This window comes from Aspergillus pseudonomiae (assembly GCF_009193645.1).
Source record: "Aspergillus pseudonomiae strain CBS 119388 unplaced genomic scaffold BDV37scaffold_107, whole genome shotgun sequence".
NCBI classification, from domain to species: Eukaryota; Fungi; Ascomycota; class Eurotiomycetes; order Eurotiales; family Aspergillaceae; genus Aspergillus; species Aspergillus pseudonomiae.
Window position 1 is genome coordinate 67,825 of NW_022476099.1, and position 19,709 is coordinate 87,533.

Here is a 19,709-nt window from a genome sequence, read left to right on the forward strand (position 1 = left end):
AACCGCCTTAGACCGCTCGGCCATCTCGCCTATTGGTTGTAGAGTTAATTGATTTGTGGTTTCTTCAATGCAATGCGATAGCACCCATTCTATGCCATTGCTTTGTAAGACAGGAAAATTTAATGCACTTTTTACATTTGATTTTGAGATTTAATTGTTTATCTTCGTTTTGTTTTATCTTGTTTTACCTCCTTTTACCTTGCTTGGTTCAGCCTTGGGTAGAACTTCTGAAGGGAAAGTGGAGTTAGAAGGGAAGTGGAGTAATGAAATATAGAATTGGCGGAAGAGGATAGTGATTTGTTGCGTAAGGCTGGGTGTCGGGTAATAGAACAGCCTGATATCATGATTTCCACTCAGAAACCCAAGACGTTACGACCATCGAATTCATCGGGATTCAGACAGGGCGATCGTCCGTTTCCCTTCCCTTCTATTGAGGGCGATGTGTAGGACGACATCTGTGGGACTCTAGGGTCAAATTAGCTCTGTGCACGAGTAATATGTCTTCCAGGTCGCTGAGTTAGTCGGACATGCTCGAATCTTTGATATAGTGACGTAGGATGAGTGCTTAATATAGCTGCACCATTCCCATGGAACCGTGACTTTGGCATTTCTGAGGTCTGGACTCTGGGGTTGATGTTTGCCGCGGCTGTCGGTCTTCCGATGAATTGCCCAGCAAGGGAGTGAAAGGGACCGTCGTCTCGGTAATTCGTATGTAACATCTATAGGGATCTGGAGTAAGGCGAAACGTGGAATGCGGCAGGCCCAATGACCAAGCCGCAGTATCAGGTGATAAGGGCCCCGTGACTGAATATGACCTATCCCCTTCGGTCTGTTCATCATTTCCAGGGTCTTAGTGCTTCCCATCCCCCAGAGGAAGGTTTTATTTTCCCGATATGTTCTGGTTGAGACCAGGATAGGAGATGGAAATAATGCAAGGACAAACGATATTCCCCGAGAGAGAGGACCCGGTGCTGATTTTCGTTTGTACCCCAGCTGGTCAACCAATCACTCGGAGGAGGAGCCCTACACCCGCGTCCATGTAACTCGTTCCAATCTAGGTCTGACAAGACCCTCGGACAGATGTGGCTTGAGGTCTTTCATGATCCTTTAAGAGGAAGTGGATCACCAATGACACCTAGGAACTGAACGGTGAGCCGGTCATTTGACGGGAAGCCCATCCCACACCCAGCCTTTGATGGATATCCGCTGTCTGTTGCTGCTTAGTTCGGCCCCATTTCGTGGAAAGGGGGCCTGAATCGTTATGTCTAGAATTCCGAGGGATCCAATAAAGAGCAATGAGAGTGTCGACGAAATACTACTAGTAGTAGTGCGGTGGCAAAGCATAAACCAATTGTCGCGTTAACATTTCAGTACATCTCACAATCATGACCTAATAGTCCCCAGGACTTTACCCGATGTGGACAAAACTACTAGAAATGCGGCCCAGAAGTGTTTTAGTCTACGACAACGGACTGATTCTTCATGTACTGTACATCCCTCGCTCATTACCTTTGGTATTTACTTCAGGTGGACCGCCCTTTGTTCACCGTTTGCTCTTTAATCTCGTCTTGGACCAGTAGGAGCTCGTGGGAACGGCAGCTATCCAATGGTGCCATGATACGGCAGTAGCTTTCTTCTTCTTCTTTCTTTCTTTCCTTTTCTTCCTTTTATTGAACGCCTTTAATTCCACTCATCATCCACTTTGGTCATCCTCTCACTCTGCATACAGCGTACGGTAAGACCCAACAACGGGTAGGGCAACAAAGAGCGAGATCGTCGCTTGTTCTGCCTGCTTTAGTCCTCGCCTCGCCTGCCTCGAAACTACTGCATCTGCAGACTTCAATTGCGGCTGAAGAACGGTGTGAATATCTTGCCGGTCGAGTGGAGAGCTTGGCAAGGGACGCTTGATTGCTTCATTGTGCTGCGAGGAACTTCAGGGTTTTACTCGGCCTTTGACAACGTGCCCTTGCAGTGGCTTCCCCGGACTAGCCAACGGTTTTGTCCCAATACGAGAGAGGGTATTCCACCTCTCATTTCTCCTCGTCTCTCTAGTAGTTATCGACCAAGCTTTACCATTGGTTGTATCGCTCGCTTCCCCCTGCGTTGGTTGTGCTCTTTTCCACACCCCTCAATTCACCGCCAGGCTTCCTATCTGTGAATGCATTTCTGTTACCGCCATCGCTCCTTGGACATCCTTCTCCCAAACATGCAGCCACAACGTTCCCCCCGGACCATGTAGTTTCTGCGATACACTTCACTTGCTCCGTACTTACCTCTCGCCAAGTTTACCCCCACCTTGCGCTCAAGATGGAGTCTCTCCCGAAAGGCTTGGTGTCGACAACGAGGAAAGTGCCGTCGGAGCTGGACGACAGGAATATCGTGGATACAAGCGATGTTAGGCGACTGTGGAAAGGTAGCCCACTTCCTCCGATGTAGCGATAAGCTGACTCAGATGTTGCAGTATACAACACGCACCCCTCGGTCCATGAAGGCGACATTGGATACCGACTGGAGAACTTCTTCTGGAGGATTTGGAGTAGCGATCGACTTCGCGGCTCGTTGGACGGATCCACGTTGGCCAAACTGTTTCAACAAATATCCGAGTCTAATCCAGTATCGAGCTTTGCCCTTCAGCAGTTGAAGAAAGTGAGCAGAAATAGCCCTACGACATTAAATCAACCTTCCCATGGTATAGACAGAGACTCTAATTCCGCCATCCAGGAAAGAGCGTCTCCTGCTGGAAGAGGAAGCGACGAGAAACTGCAAGGGACGCCGGGCAATAGCGCCAGGAGAGCGCCTCTACAGCCCATCTTGAAAAAATCAAGTGCGCCCTCGGGGGACACACACAAAACAACTCGGTTACTCCTTACCGGTCTAGAAGGCCAGAGCATTACGCGCAAACCATCCAACCCCCCAACTCCAGTTCCACAATCACAGCCTCTGATGGGAGAATTTGATCGACCTGTTCCGAAGCCTAAGACCGTTTTTGTAAAAGGGAAGAATACCAAGCGTCGACCGGTGATCATGCGACGCAAATCATCACAGACATCTTCCGGTGCAAGTACCCGTACCCAAAGCCCACAACGCACTGCGAAACTACTGACCCTGGGAGCTCGGACAACACCATCCAAACAGGAAGAATCTAGTGATTCTGAGGCTGAGGCAGTGCACATAGAGCGTAAGTCGCCGTTCCAGGGCTAGGAAATCACACTCTAAGGAAGCTCCCCTTCAATTCCTAACTGCTCCATAGATGTCGTACCTCGCGAAAAGAGCAGTGATACAACCGACAAGCCACCAGAGCTGCCACCCGAGTTTCTACTCAACCTAAAGGAAATCCTCACCAATAAAGGGCCAGACCCACAGAGTACCAAACCGACGCCCCCCAAATGGGGCTTTGTTACCACGGACGATTGGACCCACTACGATGTAAGATATCTATCGGAGGAGAACTATGAACAGCCGTCATCAGAGTCGCTGGTTGATAAGGGCTTTCGTTCCCGCTTCACGGAGCAAGTTGGCTTGGAAAAAGAGTATCTGGCCAAGTCCGTGGGAGCGAGCTCGAAAGACGGACTACTCCAGTTTCTTCAGTCTAGATCTTTTGAATTCAAGGCCAGTGATGCATCTCATGCCCAGTCGGACTCGACTGTAGATACACCCGCCACGAGCGCCGGCATCCCAATCCCAACACCAAACACTGATAGTTCTACAACATTCTCTACTAACAGCCTTGGTCGCGCGACATTTGGAGGCTTCCCAACTCTATTGACACCCTTCTCACTGACGCGCGGACGCAGCCAGCTTAGTCTGCTCATTGAAGAGCACCGGAAAAAGCAACCGGCCGGAAGTGATCCAGTGGGCAGTGACGAACAGCAGTGACATAATGTGGACACCTGGATAGCAGCTGTCGCCTTGGACGAGGACACTGGGTACCAGAGATTTTTGAGGACCAAGACGTAGCTTGGGGCTAATAAAAAGATTCAGGGTCTATGATATGTATTAACGAAGACCAAGAGCAAGTAGAATACACGGCAAATATCATTTCCGCACCCAACCACCTCATCTATACAAACCACCCCCCATGAGACCAGCTCACCTCCCACATAGAACCCAAGAAGAAAAAAAAAAGGTCCCCATCATTAAGCAGGAGCAACCTCCTTCTCCCCAGTTTCCAGACCACCACCAACCCCCCGTCCGCCGCGTAACCTCCACCACCTCAGTCCCTCGATGACCATGCCCCCAACCCAAAACACCAAGTTCACTAAATCCACCCAAACCGCATGCCTCATCCTCTTCGTCTTCGACACCTCCTCCTCCGACCCCTCCCCATGAACCCCAATATACATCCCACCAAACACCCCAAACACCACCAACCACAAAACCACCAACACAAACCCCCACGCAAGCCTCCCCAACGAACCCACCATCCTCCTCTCCCGCCCCAGCTTATCCAACTTCACCATGACAACCCCATACCCAAGATACACCAACCCGGTCCCCGCCCCCAGCGCCCCAGTGACAAGCGCATACACCCACTTCGCATTCTGCGCATCCCCGTTCTTATGCGCCGCGCGCACGTCCCGGCCGTACAGGCCCACGACGGTGAGCCCGAAGACGAGCTCCAGGAAGTGTAGCAGCAGCTGGCTGTGGGCTTTGAGGCGGGTCTTGAGGGGCGCTGGCGGTGGCGGTGGGGGCCCGCTGAGGTTGATCGAGTTGGGGTTCAGGGCGTCGTCATGGCCGTTTTTGTTTTTGTGGGTTTTGTAGGCTTTGTTGCCGATTTTGAACGCTTTGAAGAGGAGCATCCACCACATTTTTGTTTGAGGTTCTTTTGTAGGTGGTGGGTGTGTTGTATTAGGTGTGGTGGCCCTGGGCTGGTATAGGAGATTGTAGAGAACTCCAAAGATGAATAGGTAGATAGGTAGATAGGTAGGTAGGATAGGTGGCTAGGTACGTAAATAGCCAGAAGCAGAAGGAGATGCCCAGACTAAGACAGAAGAATTGAGAGAAAAAGACCCCAGTTCCCAAGGTCGAGAAGGAAGCGACCCAGCGCAGAGATATTAATTAAGACCCAACAATGGGGAGGATATAATAGAAAGAAGGCGTGTGCCGAACGAGAGGATTCAAAGAACTTTTTCTCAATGAAGAAAATCCCGGACAAAGGAAAGGCGAAACTGATTGATTGATTTTAAAGGAGGGAGGGGAGGGTGAGTTGTGAATTGTCTATCTCGAGGATGGGAGTCGACTTACGCCCTTATATATGTCGTTGTTGGTATCAATGGATGGGTATACGGCTTTCAGTTGTTTTTGTCTTCATTCGCTTTATCTGTGGACTGGCCTGTCGTTTGAGTGTTACTATATTAAGTATCTTTTCTTTTTTTTTTTTTTTTTTTTTTTTTTTTTTTTTTTTTTTTTTTTTTTTCTTGGAGTAGTTTGCGCAGTTCCTGTCCATTCATTTGGGGGGTTGTATCCTATGCTGAAACATGGAGATTTTGTTATGGGGTCGTTGGAGAGGTTGCGCGCGCTTAGTGATGTTGCTTAGGTTTTGGATGTTGTCTGTACATCCTCGGTAGGCGCTGAAGAATGGGTGGTGGTTGGGATTGGATGATGATTGGGGAAGCGCTGGGGTGGACCGTCATCAATGGTCTAAATTTGGGACTGCAGAAGATAGTTGATTGGAGGATAATGCTTGTCATGATTAACCATACATACATACAAACGTCCATTTCTCAATCGCTGATCAATGGCAATCCATCCATGATTACCTGTGCTCCTGCCAAGACGAAGGACACATCCCAACAATTCATTGTTCCTCCCTATGCCCGTCATACATAACAAAAATAATTCGATACCGAATACCAGCCTGGTCTACAACCAGTAGCCAGGAAATCCGTGCATTACACTGCCGACATCATGCTCATCAATATCTCTGAGTGGGGATTCATTATGCAACCAGCTGCTGAAAAAGAAGAATGATCAAAGGCTAAGATGCGATCATGCAAAAACCAAGACTAACAATAACGCGAAGATGACAAAGGAAACGAAGAAGCACGGCCTCAAGGGTGAAACATCACTCCACACCAGTGGGCCGCGCATTTAGTTGTCAGGGTGGTCGAGTCGTCCCCCCGTCTGTCGCAGTTTTAGCGCCGGCTGTGGCCGTGGTCTGATTCCCCGGTGGTAGCGGAGCCTTAAAGCACGTCGGGGGTGCAGGCGGCGCTGGGGGTGGTGCAGAAACTGATTCCTCGTCGTCTTCATTTGCTATATAGTCATCGTCATGCAGTCCTGCCCCACCCATGGAGGAATGATCGACAGACGCCCGGTCATATCCCTGATCATACGCCGCTGGTTGAGCCGCCGCATTCTTCGTCGCGCTCTTCGTCGCCTTCTTATTCTTCCGACCTTTCATCTTCGCTTTCTCCAGTAGTCTTTTCTTCTCTGCCAATCGCTTCCGCTCCTTACGATCCTTGATCTCGTACTGCCGAATAAGAGCCTCTGGGGGACGACCAAAGATACTCTCATATTCGCAGAACTCACAAATCCAGATGTCTTCCATGCTCGGTGGGTGGTGAAGGTTAGCGTACTGCTGCTGGATCTTTCGCTGGCGTGCAGCCAAGGCGTAGATACTCCCAGGTGACCGCTTCTTCTTTTTACCTGCGGTTGTCGGATCGGCCCCTGGAGCTCGGTGTGACGATTGTCCTTGCTGATCTATCTGGGAAACGGCGTTGGGGCTGGTCTGCGTTCCTTGTGTAGAGAACCCTCTCTGGTTCTGTGCAGCCGGGGGTAGGGAAGTGGGTGAACGATGTGCGGGATACGGACTCTGCGCTTGCAGTGCCATACCCTTCGATGAGTCGGACTCACACGTGAAGGTAAACTGGGTTTTTGTGGGAGTGGTAGTCTGTTGCTCCAACATGCTAACATTTCCCGATCCTCGAGGAGGCGAGGAGAATGCCGAGGCTGCAGCATTGGCTATAGCAGCAGAAATGATTCCTTGATCAGATTTTGCAGAGTCAACTGCAACAAGATGTGAGAAAAGTTCCCTAGGAAGGGAGGATGTCCGAATTCACATTTTACTTACCTGGTGAAGACAGAACCCCGTCGCGGCGACCTGACGTCCGACCTTGTGGCCAACTAACCTGAGTATGGAGAGACAGCGAAGCCCTGCTTGTGCTGCTACGAGCGCCATGACGCCCAAGACGCCCTCTCCCCGCACCGGAAAGACCATTGGACACTGGGGATGCAGGACTCCCAGTGCCATAGAAAGTACTCACATGACTTCCTTCCCCAGATGTAGGTGCGGAGCTTGCGAGGCCCATGCTGGAAAATTCAGGTGAGAGCGTGGAGTGGTGACCCGCCAGAGTTCCCGGTGTGGGGATCTTGCGTTTCTTCTTATTGTTAGTGTTCTCAAAGGCATCGTACCCGTCGGGACCTGCCGAGGATGACTTGATTTGCGTCCGTGGTCCGTTACCCGGGTGTCCTGGTGGCATCGTCGGGGACGAGGACGATTCACGAAAGCCAGCACTGCGGCGCACAACCACTGGGCCATCTTCGTCGCCGCTCTCTGCGTCAAAACCGTTCTCATAAGGGTGGTGGTGGTCGCGCTCAGGGGTCTGCTCAGGGCCGTCACACTGCTGTACATAAACCTTAGACTCATTCACAGCTTCTCCATTATCTGTACACGTTCCGTAGAACAGTTGTGTCGCTGGGGGAGCCGGGGGGTAGAGGATGGACTCGGCCGCCTCGGAAGACAGCCGAGAGCGAAGAGTACGCTTGGGAAGGGGACGGATCAGCCTATCCGGATAAACAGGCGACGGAGTATCTGGGGCTGTGTTATACATCCCATCTGCGGGCGACAGTATCAGCAACTGAACAACCAGCAGATCCTCTCTAGGGAGCTTGTCATCCAGCCCTGGGACAATCTCCTGAAATGACACATATCCAGGCCAGATGATATCCCCCAGAGGAGTAGGTATCCTTGGTGAAAGGACATACTCAGCGTAGCAGTCATTATGCCAGTGTCTTCGTCTCTTTGAACCTCCACAACCACAGCCACACGGGCTTTTGTCTCCTGACACTCCAGTTTGCTGATGATGAATACGACTAAGTCTCCCCCACTTCCTTCACTCTATATTCTTTTTTTCTTTTTTTTTTCTTTTGGGATGTAGTGAGTGCTAGGATCCTTTTCTTTGAAATTATCTAGAGTGATATTCTTTGTGGCCAGACCTGTTATGGTGAGGGTGGAAAGAAAGGACGAATACGGAGATGATCCTAAACCCCAATACCCACTGTCAGTTGTCATGTTCTCAAATACTGCCAACCACAACTCGAGACTAAGATCGGAGACGCGGTGCCTAATTTCTCCCAGGTTCCCACCGGCCTCAAACGCCAAGGACAGTTCGAAAGACAGTCTAGAAGAATAGAAGAAACTCACCAAGGGCACTATTTACCGACACCGCCGATGCAGACTTTTTGGTAGCCCAAGTTGTCGGTAAGGAAGGACCCCGGCACAAACCCCGACCGTCACCTCAGAACAGAAAGGAAAGGGAATGACAAAAAAAATAATTAAGAAGAAATGACTGGCCAATCCAAACAATCGGAGAAGGGGGAAATGGAAACGGGAAACGAGGGGGAAGTATAGGGGAGGAAGAAGGCGGAGGGGTGTGGAATCGTTTCGTCGTTAATAATAATAACTAATGTTCATCTGGAGCTGCGGACTAGTTAGCGTCTGTGCCTCAGGCCAGAACGGGCCGCTAATCCCGGTTGGGTTGGGGACATCATCCGCATGTCGGCTGTCAATTTAATATCCACTCATGTCACAGGAGACAATACCCGTCTCTTGGAATTCGCTTTTCTCTTCACAGTAAGACCGTGATGGGATTAAGACATATATCATAAATTCTAATTCCATAACTAGTGTTACCTTGACACTGGTCTGTCGCCGATCTCCCGGTTGACACTCCCAATGTCTATTCTACTATCACCCCTTGTTATCTCAACTCTCACATAGCTGCAAGGAATTGGCTCGCTCCTTCCGTATCATCCACCATATAGTCTTACAAGTATGTACCATAGCCTGAACAAGTTGGAGTTTCTTGTGTGGTCCAAGTTAACGTTCCCACGAAGATTGGGTTGTTGGAAGGCACACACGTGTCATCCATAAGTTCCATGCGTGCGCTCTGAGACTTGATTATCCAGGTGACGGGGTGGGTTTACAGCTAGCGTTGAGCCTTCCCTTACACAAATTGGGATCAAGATACCAGTACCAGTATTTTCCCACAGTTCACGCATGTTTTGGTCTGTCTCACATCCATCGACATCCTCGACGAGATCGCACTCACTTGCCATCCAGAGATAGGTGACGGGAAAAGAGTTCGTAAAAAATGAACAGTTTTATCAGCTGCATCCCGAAGCATGCACTTGTCTAGTCTCGCAGATAGCGTTGCGCCTATTGGTTGATGGGGTGTGAAATTTGTGGAAATCGTGGGACTTGGACTGCACTCTGAAGGGGATGCCATCTTGGGCTCGTGTCAAGCTAAGCGGTACCGGAGATTTTCGCAGGGGAAGGCTTTGAAGTAGGGTATTTTGCAAACACTTGTTAGCTGTAGCCGAATGCGACAGAAGACTCGTTCCGTAGCCTAATAATAGGAAGGAGACGGGAGGAAAGGAATGTAGAGAGTCGATCACAGGATGACGATGTTATCAGCGCGGGGTTTTGGAAATGGACGGAGATAATTCCATCATGAGCGCGGGAACGCATTCAGCACCCTTACCATTTAGAAGGTTAGGTATAGACGGTAATAGGTCATCTAGAGCATGCAAACCTCCATGTTAGTGATTAGAAAGGTAAAGGAAAATCGCCGAGACCCTCCTTGAATTAAAGGAAATTTTTGGTAAAATGGGCTCGTGGGTGTCGCGTCGAAAGTTCACATCGCGAGGAAGAGCGAAAGCGGGGAAGAAGGCGGACCGGACGGCAGCCAATGAAGACTCTGGCATGGCAAGCAATCGGTCGCCCGTAACCGTTCCCGTCACTCACTCAGTCTTGCTCGCTTTCCGCTTCTCTCGCTCTCCTCACTCGATTTCTCTCTCGCTCGCTCGCTTTTCTCACAAAAGCTTCCCCCCACCCTTCAGACTATGTAGTCCTCGGCTTTGGTGCGAGCTCGCTGTCGCTGCTTTTGGATCTTCTCATCCTTTTGTCTCAATTGCCAGCTCCTATTCCCTTCTCCCACGCACTTTTGCTTTTCCTCTGCATCATTTTTTCATTCTTGTACGAGTCGCTTTCAACTCCCAGCTCTCCATTCGCGTGCGACAGCTTGCCCACGGGCAGCGTCTGCTCGACATCGCCCTCTGCCGACTCATTATAGCTATATCATCGTGTATCTTTGCATTCTCACGGCTATTATACTGTCAGATTAGAATCTCTTATCCTTATCCCACCTTATATACCCGCCACCTTCCACCATGACTCCTCGTCGCTCCTCTCGTGCCCGTACCTCCCAACCCTCTCCCGCCATACTTCAACACACGAATTCCTCGAGTTCTTCCGCCTCATTGACTCGCGAGAGAAGTACTCGTTCCAACGCTAAGAATCCGTCCCCTCAGGGGTCGTCGGGCCACCGCTCCCAATCCATCGACGATGCCGACGCCTCCAAACTCGACTTCCCACAAACAAGGCAGCGCCAGCGCGCCCGGGGAGACGAAGATATAGATAAGATTGCTGAGGTGGAGGAAGAGGAGGGCGAAGAAGATGAAGAAGAGGAGGAGGAGGAAATAACCAGGTGTCTCTGTGGCCAACAGGAATACCCAGGCCTGCCCCCTTCTCGTCGGGACCTCCTCGGTCGCAATGGTTTGCATGGGAGAGTTAAAGATGACCCCATCTTGAACTTCTCTGCGGACTCGTCAGACTTAATGTCTGATGATATCGGAAGTATGTTCATTCAGTGTGATCAATGTAAAGTTTGGCAGCATGGTGGCTGTGTCGGAATCATGGACGAGGCCATGAGCCCCGATGAATATTTCTGTGAACAATGCCGCAAAGATCTTCACAGAATAAAGCACGAGCCAAATGGGTATGTCCACCACCGTTCTTCAGGTTTTTACATCCATTACTTAAAAAATATTTTTTCGTCCTTATCCCCGAAGCCGGCGCCTCTCCTGTGGGGAGGTGCCACTGGAATCATCGAGCATCCCAACATTACCATTGTGGCACTCGCTTACCATTTGGCAGGCAATACTCGTCTCAGTATCTTCCAGTCGCCCCGCCCTCCCCTGCTTCTTCCTCCCGAGACTCGTCCCGCGATAATTCCAAGCGGGCGAAAGATTCCAAATCGCGACAAAATGATCCAACTAATCCTAAGCGTCGGTCGACGATGAACAGTCGCGACGCTGCTTACGACGAAGAAGAGCAGATTCGTCGTGCAATCGAGGAAAGCAAGGAGGAAACCAAGCCAGCTTCAGAAGAGATTGCAGCTCGGAGAGGGAAAAGAAGTCGAAGTGATAGTGAAGCGTAAGTAAATATGGGATGGAGTGGGGTAGCTCCGCCTGGATAAATGGCGATTGAGAATGAATTGCTAACGGAGACGCACTCCAGTCACAAACAAGCGGCGAAGCGTCAGCGCACAAGCTCACCGTCGCCCGGGGCTGCTTCAAATAAACAAAGTAATTCGGTATCCCAGCCCGTATCAGAAGACGAAAAGGCCAAGGCTGCCACAAACGGGACTCGAAGACAGAGAGCTGCATCCCGAAGCCAGCATAACAAGGAAACCAAGGATGCTGAGGAGCCTGAGGTCGAACCGCCAGAGGCGACAAACCGTAGAAAGGGAAGGTCAGATCGACGGAAAGGTGACGGTTAGTAGCGCTACAACTCTGTGCCTTGTCGTGTCTGCGAGACTAATGTTTGTAAAGGAGCAGACTCGGACCACGAAGCGGTTTCGCCAACAAAAACAGTTGCGACTAATCCAGAACCACCACAACCGAGTCCGGAGACAACAGCTCCTGCTCCAGAACCTGCACCTTCCCGTCCATCTACACGGAAGTCCGGTCGGCCGCCCGCCCGCCGTGGTGGACGAGTGGGCCGCAATCAATACACCAGAGATCGTGATGTCAATGGCAATGGAGACTCAAGCTTCATGATGAATTCCCCACGGCGCGGACAGTCCCACGACACCAACGGAGATTCACCTCGAGTGGGTGGGGCCAACGGGACATATTTGAACGGCAGTGAGTCAGGGAAGCCTAGCAGACCACGATATGTGAACCAACGAACTACTATGAATGAAATGAAGAGACGCGTTGCCGCCATTCTGGAGTTCATCTCCCGAATGCAAGTGGAAATGGCGTCCGCCGGTGAGAGTACTACACCTCCCGGGATTAATAGTGACCGACTTAACGGCATCCTCATGAAGGCTGTGAGTGAGCAGCTTGAGAATGCTATGGCATCGACGGTCAGCGAAGCAGACTCTGGTACAGCTACCACTGATGGTGAAGCTGGGGCCGTATCGATGGAAAAGGAATTCAAGGACTTAAGCAGTGTTGAGATGATGGACGTGCTCACACGGCACCTCCTCAAGTGGCAGCAAGAGTATGGGAAATTCGGCGAGAGGTGACAACAATTCTTGCTTTGGGTTCCTCTCTCGTCCTTTCTCATGTGATCCAATTTTTTTTCTTGGGCAAATATTTCCACCAGGGATGCTTTTTGATGCGTACGATACCCTGTTCGTCTCTTCTCAACATGTGGATATGTATATTACGGATACTGGAGCAACAGTCTCAACTTGGACCGGTCGCGGCGTTACGTGAAACTTACGGCATTAGTACACTTTTCTGCTTAATATGATTTTTGCTTTGATCCTCTTCACGGGAAACGGCGTTACAGTCACACTGACTTTGGATATACTCCATACTGACTATCGATATTGGTTTCTTTCTCGGGTGCGGCGACGCCTTGCTTCTAGGACGTTACGTTCACCACACGGTCTGATCATTTCCTTTCATTCATGTCAACACCCTGCGTGGTGTTTTTCTCTTGGGTTTATATCTTGATCGGTTTCTTTCCTCGCTTCAATACAGTACGGGGGTCTTGGTGTTGGTCGGCTGCATTCATCGGTTGGCTAGCTTTTGGTCTTTGCCGGGTAACCCATCCGGACATTTCTCTTTCCTTTCTCTCTCTCCTTGATGTCTCCCTGGACGCGTTGACGTGTTAAAGCTGAGATACTTGTAGCTCTTTTTTATGTGAAATATAAATTCTACGATTTTACCCATCTGCTCCATCCAAAACACAACCTTTATCATGGCGCTTTGCCCAGAATCTAATCTACATACTTATGTTAATATCACTAGCAGCATCTCCTACTGGCCCTAACATTACACAGGCTAGACCCTCCGGCAGTGGCAAGGATCCTATGGAAGGCTCTCGGGAACAATTATTTCCATGTAAAGAGATCAGTCATTCATAAGGGTCTAAACCGACAGGCATTTAGCCAGAGGAATCGACATTCTATGTCTGTTCTAATATAAACGGGGCCAACGGATAGTTCTATCAAATAGATTTGCAAGCGCTTCAATAAATCTAGTTTCTATTTCTTTCCCCATATGTTTTATAGGCATTGCCATTTGGTTTTTCTAATTGCTTTGGGTGGGTGTGCTGACATGTAGTTGTATATATATTGCACGGTTGCGCAGGACCGAATACAGATAGGAGCTGTGATTCAGCGACTTAGGAAAGACTAATGATAAGGGAGTTTAAGAGGTTAGTTTTGTATGGCACATAAGATACAGAGAAAGCAAGGGCTAGCACAAAACAAATTTGTAATATTAGCATACAAGTTTATGATATTGTTAGTTAATTTGCGGTCTCAATTAAAGTTGGTGATGTGCGCTTATTCCTACAGGTCGTTATGATCACATGACCACAGAGTGCAAGAAATCTATGTATGAGTAGTGGGAGACGATCGATAATAACGAGCTTTGACTTATAGTTCGTACGGCTTATATGCATCAAGCACAGCTACAATAGACCAATAAAGGTACAAGACAACTATGACCAAGGTAAAATTTACATGAACCAATTCCAGTAAATTACGTTGCTAGGTACAAAAGGCCATCATACAAGTTGAAGCATATTGAAATCGTTGCAAGAAAAGGGCCACTTCCATCCATAGTCATCCATTGGAGATACAACATTCAGGTCGTGATTGATCGTTCAGATAGACGACTGTGACGTCAGTACCCCTGACCCAAGCGAAGGAGGTTGCGGATGTTGCGGATAGACTAACCTTAACCAGGTACCGGCTAAACCAAAGCGGGTAAATGATCTACAGACGGGAAGCGTGGATAACCTTGTAGTCCACAACGAGCTCACGGCCACCATCGTTGATGACCAGGGCACGGACACTGCCGCGGCCCTCCTCGAACGCATCCTTGATGCGGCGGAAGAGGTTGCCCTGGGGCACAACGGGGATGTTCTGCTTGACATCGCCGGTCTCGGTCATGGCAACAATCTCACCGTCACGAAGGTCGAGGATGCGGTAGGTCTTGTATACAGGGCCCAGCATGGTCTGGACGACAACCGAGGGAGAGGGGTTCGAGATGAAGCTGGACTCTTCCTGGAGCTGGCGGGTGAAGAGATCGACACCGAGGTAGCGGTGCTGGCCGGTCTGGGGCGACACGGAGATACGGATGACCTGGCAGGGACGGCCCTGGAGGATCAAGATGTCGCCGATGCGAATGAAGTGGCAGGGAATGGGCACGGAGTCGGCGTTCTTACGGCCACCGCTGCGGGGCTCGATGACACGGACGGACTGGTGGCCGCCTTCACGGGAAACTGGACCGCGATCGTCAGCAACGACGACATCTTGACGGTCATGGTGATGATGGTCACCATGATCACCATGATGATCACCATGATGATGATGATGGTGATCATGGTGGTGGAAAGGGTGCATGATGCGGTCGGCAGCGCGTTCCACACCACGACGGAAGGAGTGGTAGTTACCGTCGTCGTCGTAGTATCCCATCTTGCGAGCTGGGGGATGATCAACTACAGTAGTAGTGCTAGGAGCCTTGAACTGAGAGGCAGGAGGGTTGACTGGCTCGACAGAGAGTTGACGCTGGCTGAGAGAAGAGCCGGCGTAGGTGTCGAGAGCGGGAGCTTGATAAGCCTGGTCGTACGAGACGTTGAGCTTAGGGTGGGTAGGAACACGGTCGTACGAGGTGGGTTGACGGTTCTCGTAGGACTCTACACTGGAGTGTTGATAGCTAGCGTTGGCGTTGTATACGTCGTAGGTCGGTTGGTTGACACGACGACGATATTCACGCTCAGTGATGTCTAGCTGGTTGGAAAGTTCCTGATCGTAAACCTTAGGGGTCTCTTGGAAGCGGACCGAAGAAGTAGGTTCACGATAGCTAAAGGCAAGTGAAGTTAGATCAAGATACAAAGAAGGAGGTTGGGGGACGAGGTGATTGGGTGATTATATTGGGGACGAGAGGCTGGGGGCGGGCAAAGTGTTTTGAAAAAGAATATGATCTGTGCCATGATTTGGTTTGTTTTGTTTTGGTGCCACGTAATTAGTTTTGGGAACTAATGGCCTTAGCCCCCGACCAGCTGAAGCCACCATTGATGTTGTGACACCGCTTGTTGACCCTCTCCACTTGGTGTGGATAAACCCCGGTCCCCACCTGTAAGGGTACCAAAAAACAAAACAAAACAAAACAAAAACAAAACGGAGAAATACACCGAAGCCGAGGGTAATCGGGGCAGAGAGATTGAGACAAAAATACAAGCGAGCTGATTGCAAGCGAACTGACCCGGTTCTTCCACATGATATCAGAAAAAAACCGGGGCAATTGCAGCTTGCCATCAGAAAATCAATAGTTCACGAACATCGGAGCTCCAAAAGTGAGCTCAGATGCAGAATAACCGATAAACATACCGTTCACGCGCGAGATCGACCTCAGGATAGGGCCTGTACTGCTGCTGCTGCTGCTGCTCCTGGTGCTGGAAGCGGTCTTCGGTGTAAACCGAGTATTGGTCAGGCTGGGGGGCAGGGGGCGGGATAGGACGAGAGTCGCGCTGGACGTGTAAATCGATCTCTTCCTTTCCGTAGATACGAGGATCTGGGAGAGGAGCAGAGGTTCGAGTATCTTCCCGCTCGACGTGCGAAGGACGATCGAGGTTGACTTCTCCCTCTACTCTTTCAGGAGTAGGCTCAGGAACAGCGTCACTCCGGTACGACGACGGGAAGACACTGAAGGGGATGGGGACACGAGCGTCAAAGTCCAGATTGGCTGTCCTTTGGCGGTCTTTTCTCGAATGCCTTTCGAACTGATACGAACGAAAGGCTAGACAAGAAAAGACTCTTTAGGGGGTAGTCTTTCTCGTGGGGAAAGTAAAGTGGAGGTGAACGAGGCGATTATAGATCCGATGGATAGATCTATAAAAGTATAAAAGCGGAGACGAATTCCTGATGAGAGGAATGCGAGATAAGCTTAAGGGTTTGAGGAATGTTGAGGAGGGGAGAAGTTGAGAGGATAAGTATGGATAGAAAAGAAGAGGAGGAGAGGTTGGGAAATGCATGAGCTGAAATAATAACACCATTTCCCAAGTATTCTCATTACGATCGGTTTGGTTGTTGTTGACAACACGCGTTTGTTTACGGCGCTTTCCCCGATTTGGGGTGGGGGAACCAACCTCTCCCCTCGTCAAAGTTCATCTTATCAATTCAATTGTCTCTCTATCTCTGAAAATTTCGCCCGTCCGCCCTTTTCTCCCGAGGTCCATTCCATCCTCCGGTTTAGGAAGCTGATACACTCCCAATACATCCATCCAAGTCATTGTCTAATGACATGTTTCGTATCAAGCACACCCCCCGAGTGCAAAAGACGTAAAGAAGCAGTAAGGTTCCGGCTATATATATCCAACCTCATCCACTTTCTCTTTTCCCCCTCCAGTTAGTCCAATCGGCGTTCACCGCTATCAATGAGCTTGAGGGTGGCTAATTTGTTTTCCTGTGAGAGCTAAGACTCTTCACATGCACTTCACCAATTATAGTTCGGGAGCCTTTGAAATCCTGGGCTGATACGTGGTTTAGTGCGCATCAATTAATTTTACGCGGGCTGAATGGAGGCTTTCCCGAATCACCTTGACCAGCACCCACTTTCGAATCTCCATGGCAACCTTCGCTTCTTCCGGGGCGAATCGGGCATCTGGATCCCTTGGCACGGAGCTCCAGGTGATCGACGCTGGTAGCCTACGGGTATCGGCTCATGGTCATAATCCTTCGTCCTTCACGGGTTGAAATGTGAGGTGATCGACTTTGTCGCTGACCTCAATTCCTCTACGATGGAAGTCCGGGAGTCAATTATTGCAATGGGCTGGAACCTATCAGAGCCGGGTCTACCGTCGGCTTGTGCAGCTCCTTTCAGCTACCTGCCTTCGTGGAACTTCATCATTGGAGTTGTACTGCTCCGCCGCCTGTGTTACCCTCGGCTCTGGGCTCCACTTGGTGTGCGTCCGAGATCGATCGTGATTGCTCTGGATTTACAGCTGCTCGCCCGCGCGCCAGCCTCGCCTTTTCCCTTGAACCTTGTCTCTTCAACGGGTCCCGTGCATTGGCTTTTCTTTTTGGGTTTTTTTTTTTTTTTTTTTTTTTTTTTTTTTTTTTTTTTTTTTTTTTTTTTTTTTTTTTTTTTTTTTTTTTTTTTTCCACAGCTGTCTGATGATTCATGAATTGCTAGCCACAGGCCTAGCCTTGCCCTCATCGAATACAATTTAGGTGGCTGGCTATGTACCTTTGCTTCCTCTTGTGGAGAGAGTTCATCGTCCCCATCGATCAGAGTGGAGAGCACCCGAAAATCTTACCGGAATCAGGTTCCCCGTGGTGATCAACTCCTCCACAAGCGATGGAGACTGATATTGGGTACTATTGACTCTCAGCTGAAGCCAGATACGCGAATGATCATAGTACGGTGTACAGTGTGATTAGTACTCCGAACAGTCCGCGGTATCAGAACTAAAAAGTTGCTTAAGCCTCTCACTGCCGCAATTCCCCACATGTGGCTAACCGAAGTGAACCACAGTGGGCGATCCATCATCCCAGAGGAAGAGAGAGACATTACGGAGTACGTAAAAGCCCAAGATAGGAGTCAAGCTCTGTAGTAGGTAGTACTTCGTGCCTTCTAGAACCGTGTACTGACGATGATCGCCTCTGGGCTGAGAAAGTCCTCCGCCGGCGGCTGGCCGAATTGCCGGAGATGTCACTAGTTTGAACTTTGGAGGCAGTACGGAGTAGATATTGTTGATACAGTGCCTCCCGCGGATCGCTCTTTGGAGTAGAGCTGACCCTTCCGAGCTGTATACTAACACAGCAGGCGGCGCTGTATACGAAATGGCTCTCCGCATCTGACCGCGGCGTGATATACATCGGTGATCGAACGGAAGTAGTATGAAAGCATAGCTATTGTTTCTATGTTGCAATGGATCCTCTTAGCCCCTTGCTCCTTCATACAAAGCCCCATAGTGGCTAGATCGCAATGGTGACTAGCGTGGATAGCAGCGTCACCACCCAGCAGACTTTGTACCAAAGTTAAAAGAGATTTGAAATGCCGGCGGCACATTTATGAAGACTACAAGCGAGGACTCCATATTTGCGATCTCAATTGATTTCGCTTATTGCTCAGCCAGCCATTGCAAACACCGCAGCCCACCTAGGTCCATGGGTCACTGGGGTGCTCAGCATGTCCGGGTGTTCGGCGCCCCGGCTCCTCAAATTATCAATGATACTTTCCAGGGCATGTCCAGCTACCTCATTACTATCAATTGGCCGCAAGAAAGGGGTTCTGCGGGTATTTGAGTGGCATGAGGTGACTCTCACGATTTTGTCTCTGTTAGAACATCTACTTGTGATTGGATCACTTTTGAGATGCTGAGGGATACATGGCCCACCTGTGCTTCCTAAGAACCAAGATGCTGCTGCATCACAGGGTGTTACAGGTTAGATGGCGAATGCTGTGTGTCAAATTATACAGCCTCTTGCTCGGCGTGGGGAAGTCCGAAGAATCCTTCCCTTTGGCCACAACCTTTGCCTCTGCGCCGGAAGAAAGGTCAACAAGCCATGCCCGCTACGTACTGACCGCAGCATACTACTGTACAAGCAAGATGGGCTCGTCCAGAGGGGCAACAAAGGAGTTATGCACCTGGTCAAGTTTGAACACAGTCCATGATTCCACCTATATCAGCAAGTATGCCTCTATACCTAGTTAACAGCTGGTTATAGTACCCTACTTCACACCACTGTCCTCTTCTTAATCGCAAGTAAATGACCCAGTTTCATCCTTGTGAACAACGCAGAGGAAAGCACCTTCGAGAAAGAACTCTGCGTGAGGGTAAATGGTATCACAGCAACTGGAACTGTCTTATCAGCATCCTGCACTACAGAGAAGAGACAAACTAGGTAAGCCCACGAGCGTAGTTAGTAATGCTTGATTCGGTAGCATTCATACCCACACGAATTGTATATACACCAGTTCTTCGCCTCCACTAAACAACACTCGCTGGTGGATTATAGACTGGCCCTCTTCTACCCACCGCTCAGTGCCTACCATCTATGTTAGGGAGTATGCGAAGCATTATATTCCCCAACCTGTTCCTCGGCAATATTTACTGTCTCGATACTAGAATAGTACCCCAGTTATCCTTCTTTATATATCCGTGTTATATCATAGAA

At 49.8% G+C, this 19,709-nt stretch overlaps 5 protein-coding genes across 5 annotated transcripts; 2 read left to right on the plus strand and 3 right to left on the minus strand.

Moving 5' to 3' along the window:
- Nucleotides 1–2,307: 2,307 nt before the first annotated feature.
- On the plus strand, nucleotides 2,308–3,803 carry BDV37DRAFT_275679 (uncharacterized protein; the record flags this gene model as incomplete). The annotated part of the gene is made up of 5 exons (XM_032085435.1): nucleotides 2,308–2,413; nucleotides 2,453–2,646; nucleotides 2,722–3,178; nucleotides 3,251–3,645; nucleotides 3,726–3,803. The coding sequence occupies 5 exons, from the start codon at nucleotides 2,308–2,310 to the stop codon at nucleotides 3,801–3,803; spliced, it is 1,230 nt and encodes a 409-aa protein (XP_031936287.1).
- Nucleotides 3,804–3,892: 89 nt separating this feature from the next.
- Nucleotides 3,893–5,018, minus strand: BDV37DRAFT_15616 (uncharacterized protein). Its single transcript, XM_032079074.1, has one exon. The coding sequence runs from the start codon at nucleotides 4,806–4,808 to the stop codon at nucleotides 4,137–4,139; it is 672 nt and encodes a 223-aa protein (XP_031936288.1). The 5' UTR covers nucleotides 4,809–5,018; the 3' UTR covers nucleotides 3,893–4,136.
- Nucleotides 5,019–5,421: 403 nt separating this feature from the next.
- On the minus strand, nucleotides 5,422–8,642 carry BDV37DRAFT_261981 (uncharacterized protein). The gene is made up of 3 exons (XM_032083377.1): nucleotides 7,984–8,642; nucleotides 7,070–7,834; nucleotides 5,422–7,005 (listed from the first exon to the last, which is right to left on the minus strand). The coding sequence occupies exons 1-3, from the start codon at nucleotides 7,997–7,999 to the stop codon at nucleotides 6,098–6,100; spliced, it is 1,689 nt and encodes a 562-aa protein (XP_031936289.1). The 5' UTR covers nucleotides 8,000–8,642; the 3' UTR covers nucleotides 5,422–6,097.
- Nucleotides 8,643–10,289: 1,647 nt separating this feature from the next.
- On the plus strand, nucleotides 10,290–12,706 carry BDV37DRAFT_15682 (putative transcriptional regulator (Cti6)). The gene is made up of 4 exons (XM_032079084.1): nucleotides 10,290–11,057; nucleotides 11,216–11,494; nucleotides 11,579–11,835; nucleotides 11,893–12,706. The coding sequence occupies exons 1-4, from the start codon at nucleotides 10,450–10,452 to the stop codon at nucleotides 12,591–12,593; spliced, it is 1,845 nt and encodes a 614-aa protein (XP_031936290.1). The 5' UTR covers nucleotides 10,290–10,449; the 3' UTR covers nucleotides 12,594–12,706.
- A 1,028-nt stretch (nucleotides 12,707–13,734) lies between these two features.
- hexA (putative Woronin body protein HexA) lies at nucleotides 13,735–15,668 on the minus strand. The gene is made up of 2 exons (XM_032083378.1): nucleotides 14,262–15,668; nucleotides 13,735–14,200 (listed from the first exon to the last, which is right to left on the minus strand). Exon 1 carries the CDS (start codon nucleotides 15,000–15,002, stop codon nucleotides 14,301–14,303), a length of 702 nt encoding a protein of 233 aa, XP_031936291.1. The 5' UTR covers nucleotides 15,003–15,668; the 3' UTR covers nucleotides 13,735–14,200; nucleotides 14,262–14,300.
- Between the last annotated feature and the right edge of the window lie 4,041 nt (nucleotides 15,669–19,709).